At 30.2% G+C, this 6,000-nt stretch overlaps 1 protein-coding gene and 1 long non-coding RNA gene across 2 annotated transcripts in view; one reads left to right on the top strand and one right to left on the bottom strand.

Annotated features, from left to right (window-relative positions):
- Window positions 1-489: 489 nt before the first annotated feature.
- LOC123560887 (uncharacterized) lies at window positions 490-930 on the bottom strand. Its single transcript, XR_008372610.1, has 2 exons — window positions 766-930; window positions 490-529 (listed from the first exon to the last, which is right to left on the bottom strand). It is a non-coding gene; the product is annotated as an uncharacterized LOC123560887 (long non-coding RNA).
- Window positions 931-1,371: 441 nt separating this feature from the next.
- The window catches only part of LOC123559793 (disintegrin and metalloproteinase domain-containing protein 10-like), a 75,399-nt gene continuing 70,770 nt past the window's right edge, over window positions 1,372-6,000 (top strand). Inside the window, exon 1 of the mRNA XM_053552253.1 lies at window positions 1,372-1,621. Within this exon, the coding sequence (XP_053408228.1) occupies window positions 1,537-1,621 (85 nt within the window). The 5' untranslated portion in view covers window positions 1,372-1,536. The remainder of the gene's footprint in view (window positions 1,622-6,000) is intronic.

Raw genomic sequence — 6,000 nt, 5'->3', positions numbered from 1 at the left:
GTTTTACACGTTGATGACGCATTGCTAACAAATTTCGTCATTTTCATTATACTGGTTCGATGACTTCCATTGTTCATATCTTTTCTGAAACTCTGTGAAATTATTATGATAACACTCATAGGATTGTTCTAGATTTTCACAATCGGCAGGTTCGTCACATAAGTCTAGGCACTCTAAATGTATGTTCTTGAAAGCGTTGAATTTGTCGCACAGTTTCACATACAAGTTTTCAACAAGATCATCATTATCATGAGAAATCATGTATTGCTCCAACTCCTTATACAGTTTCGTCAGTTGCGCACATTGTGCTGACCTTGACCGCTTAAGTCCTTGAAAGGTTTTGTTTTCAGAGTCTGTCATCTTGTATCCAATGGTATCGTCACTGTTTCTTCAGTGGATCTACATCAACCGCTGGATTCGAGCATTCGATTATTCGACGATTCGAGAATTGTTCTGGGACTTGGATCAACTCAGTGACTAAACGAGAGATGCGCCTTTACTCTTTTATTTCTCTAGATATAGCGATTCTCTGCAAATAAAAACATACAAACAACATTCATACAACGCTCACCAATTATACATATACTCATATAAACAACAGATGTACTTTTGAACATACTTCACATCAACAAAGCTTGCACTATCCAATCATTCAGAAAATAAAATTTAAAGTCTATATATTCATTTTATGTTATTTAACAAATTCAATATCATAACTTCGAGTTCAATAATTACGCTTTGAATAAATTAACAGTATTTAGTTACCGAATTTGGTCTCTTACTCATCAAGTCTCATCAGAATAATTAATGTCCACAGTTAACGTTCAGTTCAGTTAACGTTTCAAAGTCTGGGCGGAAGTATAAACAAGTATGACGTTGACGTCAACGAACGCCGCAAATTATCACGTGGCTGAAGACGCCAAACAGACGTCAAATAAACAGCGTCAGATACAACAAATATTAGAAACTACATTTATGTTTCTAACATAACCTGTAGCAAAGTTAGCTGAATTTAAAATGCAGAACTCAACTTTTTTCAGTGACAAAAAAACAAAAAACATCAATTAATTTTTTTTATATAAAAATGACTGTACAACATCTGAATTCAATATATAATTGAAAGTTCATAACCTTAAGATCTTTTCAACTTCTTTTTTTTCAGTACCTGACCTTTGAACAAGGAAGGTCTGTTGTATTAAGACATATATTATGTGGCCATCCCAGAATTAATTTCATGCACATTATGCTTGTCTATGAGTTTATGGTATTTTAAGGGAAATTTTATGAACCAGTTGACCACAAAAGCCACACAAGTATGAGATAAATAATATTAACATAAAAGGGGGAAATGCGCATGTGTGGTACACAGGTAGAAAAAGTAAACACAGTGGTATAAATTAGAGAACTACCAACTGGTTATAAGTACACTGTTCAATTCTTGTTTGATAAAACTGGGTGAAAAGGATAATAGTTTATATTGTAGTATAGGATGAAAGAGTTGTCCACTTGTGTCATAATAATTAATTCTTTTATTGGATGTTGAGTGTTATCTTATATACAATGAGATATTTTGCACTTATAAGTTTAACATTATGTGAGATTCTTACGTGTGCATTTACAGGTTGGTGCAAATTTATTTATATTTTACTGTTTAAAGTATACCGTTTCATCTTGAATTTTGTCATAATTTTAAAGTTTGCCCTATTTTATTTAAGATGACATTAATATTGTAAACATGAAACCCCTGGGAAGAATGGTTTCATTGTGCCGGGTAAAACTTCAAGTGTTATAGAATTTAAAAACTTGCAAACTTTAAAAGTTAAGTTATTTAAATGTATTTAGTGTCTTATATTTGTAGAAATTATTGAAAATTTCATGTTTTTAAATTGATATTTGCAAGACTTGTTATTACCTATTTTTTTCAAAATCTAGCAATATTTGTACAGTCTGTGGACAGTGGGGGGATTTAAAAGTTGTATAAATTTAAAATGGTGTAAAGAATGTTTCTTTCTATGTAAAGTTGGTGTGCAGAAAATTTCAATTCTAATGTGTTTTTTGTCATTCAGTAGTACTTAGCAGTTATTTAAGCTTTGTAGAGTACCAGTTTATCAACCAGGGTGCATGCTGTTGAAAAATTTCTTTTTTTTTAATGTTGAAAAAAATATGGTTCAGCATGTATTACAAGTTCTGTTGCTGAAAAGTACATAATATTTTTCTGTTGTTTTAATCTTCTTGTTGTAATGTTAACTTGTATTTAGATCCCAGAAAGACTTTACTAGATTTTCAAAGTTGAGAAATTTCTTTCATTGTTATTATGTTAGTAAAAGAACTGCAAAAAGAAAGTAATATAAAGGTAATGTGGTGAGTTAAAAACACATTATCTATAGTCTTTTAATTATTCAAGAAAATGCTGTTTACTGTGTTAGAAACATTGTAAAACTTTGATGTGAAATAGAATTAGTTTAATAAACATATTAGTATTAAAATGTGCATATGTATGAAAAAATGTATCTATTCGTTGTGTTAGTCACATGATAAATATTTAATTAAAGAAATCTAGCGTTAAAAATATAAGTTAAACTGCTATCTACCGCAAGTAAGTCAAGTGTAAAAATTAGATGTGAAGAATTTAACACTGTAAAATATATCTGTATAAAGCCATCTACTGCGTTAGTCACATGATAAATGTTTAATATGAATCTAAGGAATTTAGCATTATGAAAAAACCTGTATTAGTTTCAAAAAATCAAAATTGAAGAAACAAAATATTAATAAAGAACATTCTTGTACCTTTCAAATCTGAAAATTTGAAGTAATTATCTTTACCGTTTTAGGAACTACAATGCTTTTAAGTAAGTCACCGAAGGCATTTTGAGACGTGACGTTAAGGACGTCGTGAAAGCAGTACTATATGACGCTGTGCATAACGTGTATTTTACAAGTCATTAATGCAACAAATTATGCATGTTGCTTATTAAACATCATACATTTGAATATTTAGAAATAGTTTTAAAATGATTTTACTGAAAAATAACTGAACCTTATTTTTTTTAGTTTCATCACGGGCCTTTTATCTATACAACACTATATTTCCATTATGCATGGGTGCTTTTGTATTGCCATGACAACACTTAAATAACATTTATTTGTAAAATATGGTAGACTGATTTGCCTTAGATAACTGTATTACAATATACTTGTTTCTTAGAGTTTCTCTATGATCTTATTTAGACAAACAGTGATTTTCCAGTGTTTAAAACTTCTTATTATGCAATAATTGTATCATGTCACTAATACAGCTTTTTCTCATGGAACGGCCCATATGTAAAAAAAACTAGTATCTACTGCAGTGGTCACACAGTAAAAATTGGATGTGAAATACAAAGTATAAGGTACATGTAAAAAAGTTACCTACTGTGGTAGTCACATGATAAATGTTTAATGCAAATCTAAGGAAATAAGCATTATGAAATATATCTGCCAAAAGTTTATCTACTGTGTTAATCACATGATAAATATTTTATATGAAATCGAGTAAATTTAGAATTATAAATTAAATATGTACAAAAGCTTCTACTGTGTTAGTCTTATGCTAAAAGTTCAATGTGAAATAAAAGGCATTTTAGCATTTTGAAATATGTAAAAATGTTATCTACTGTGTTAATCACACAGTAGAAATTGGATTTGAAATAGAAGGCATAGAGGATGATAAAATATAAATGTATAAAGCTTTCTACTGCATGAGTCACATGATAAATGTTTAATGTGACAATTCTAAGGAAGGTAGCATTATAAAATATATATATATATATATATATATGTATAAACTCTACTGCATTAGTCAATGTTTAATAGAAGGAATTTAGTGTTATAGAATATATATGTAAAATGCTATTTACTGTGTTAATCACACAGAAATTAGATTTAAAATAAAAGGCATTTAGCATTACACATGATAAATGTAACACTCAAAGAAATTAGCTTTTTAAAGTGTATGTATATATATATATAAACGCTTCTACTGTGTTAGTCACACAGTAAGAACCGGGTTTGAAATAGAAGGCATTTGGCATTACAAAATGTATACAGTACAATTAACATACATCAAAAGACCTCTTTAGGGTAGGGCAAAAAGTGGTTTCTTAACACAACTGGTCTCTTAACACAACATAATTTGTTCTTTTTAACATAACAAAAAAAAAAAATGAAATGAAAAAAATTAATGCATGCAAAAAGTCTGCTAATGGAAATGTTTTCTGTAGCAAGTTTGTTTGTAAAAAAAAATAGGCAGTCTACTGCATTATTAACATGTGAATTCTGAGAAGTGTAATTTATATCATATTCACAAGATATAATAGCTGGATTTATGATTATATGTTTATATTTTTTGGATATTTCTCCTGGCTTTAAAGAGTTTTATAGTGTATAATGCGTCTGTAGGCATGCCCCGTTAAGGTAGTGGCTGCATGTTCGGATGAAACGTTTTTCTACCATGTAGAATTTGATTAAGCCCAGATTTTTCTAAACTTCAGAATTTATTAAGAAAATTCAGCAAAGATAGGGCAATGTACTTGTTGTTTTTTGTTTTGTTTTTTTGCTAGACAGTTTGATTTCACAGTGGGAAAATCACATTTTCACGAATATGATTTCTTCTACAATGAAGATTTTCATGAAACTTCTCACATATAGCCTATTGTATAGTTAAATGAAATGTATAGGTCAGGTGTGCGTATTTTTTATAAAGAGATTCATGCATTACAATTGCTGATTTTAAGATGTTGTTTGGAATTATTTAAGGTTTTAATAGTATATTTAATATTTAGAAAGAAAGTAACCATTTTCCAAATTGGTTGCCATTAATTCATAAAACAATTTACATTTCCATATATTAGTCCAGGCTTTATTCTGCTTTATCCGGATAAATGATGTTAAGCCATTTCTGAGACTGGCTTATCAGATGTGCAGAACTACCTTAAATAGTCTTGTTCTGCATAAATGTTATGCTGGAAGAATACAACAGAAATAACAAAATATACTGTTGTCTGTATTGCAAAAGCAAGAGCCAATTAGTTTAATGTCTGTTATGTATTTGTGGGGTGGTGGGCATTGCAATTTACACCCATCATTCAACCAAGAATATTTGTCAAATGCCTGTAGTCTGTCAGGGGCTTCTGTGGCCGAGTGGTTAAAGTCACTAACTTCAAATCACTTGCCCCTCATTGATGTGGGTTTGAGCATCACTCAGGTCATTGAATTCTTCCTGTGAGGAAGCCTGGTGTGTACGGAAGGTCAGTGGTTCTACCCAGGTGCCAACTTGTGGTGAAATGATGCACGGAGGGGCACCTGGGTCTTCCTTCACCATCAAAGCTTGAAAGTCGCCATATGACCTGAGATGGTGTTGGTGTGATGTTAAACCAAACAAAATAAATAAATGAATAAACTGTAGTTCGGCAGGAAATATAGGTAATAATTTTTAACGATGATATATTTTTCACAATTGTCCACCACAAGAAAGTGAAGGAAAAACAATATATTCCTTCTTACCATCTTAGAAAAACACTTAAAGAAAATTTCATCCAATTAACCAAATATGTATCTGAATTTGAATATATTTTCCTTTATAATTATTTTATATAATTTCAGTTACTGTACTTAAATTTTGTTTCTGTTCATTTTATTTCATGTCATTGTTTTCTCTAAGTCCACATATCCTCTCTATCATTGCAGACCTCCTAGACTTCAAACACTCCATTCATTACTGATTTACTGCAAATCATTAATTGTCTTGGGGGACTTATTTCCATGAATTTTTGTGGTTGCCTTGAGAAATTTAATCCCATCTTTCAAATAAAATTGTCATTCATTTATCTTCAAAAGTTGAAATCCACGAATTTATGTTTTCACAAAATGGTCATTTTGGCCAAAATCATGAAAAAATTTCGTGCACACGAAATTAAATGATTTCACAGTATCTGATTTCTATAAATTTACGTTAATTAA

The sequence above is a fragment of the Mercenaria mercenaria genome, chromosome 10 (genome assembly GCF_021730395.1).
Source record: "Mercenaria mercenaria strain notata chromosome 10, MADL_Memer_1, whole genome shotgun sequence".
In the NCBI taxonomy this organism is placed as follows: domain Eukaryota; kingdom Metazoa; phylum Mollusca; class Bivalvia; order Venerida; family Veneridae; genus Mercenaria; species Mercenaria mercenaria.
Note: the sequence above shows the minus strand (reverse complement) of the source record. Positions and strands in the feature narration are given on the sequence as shown.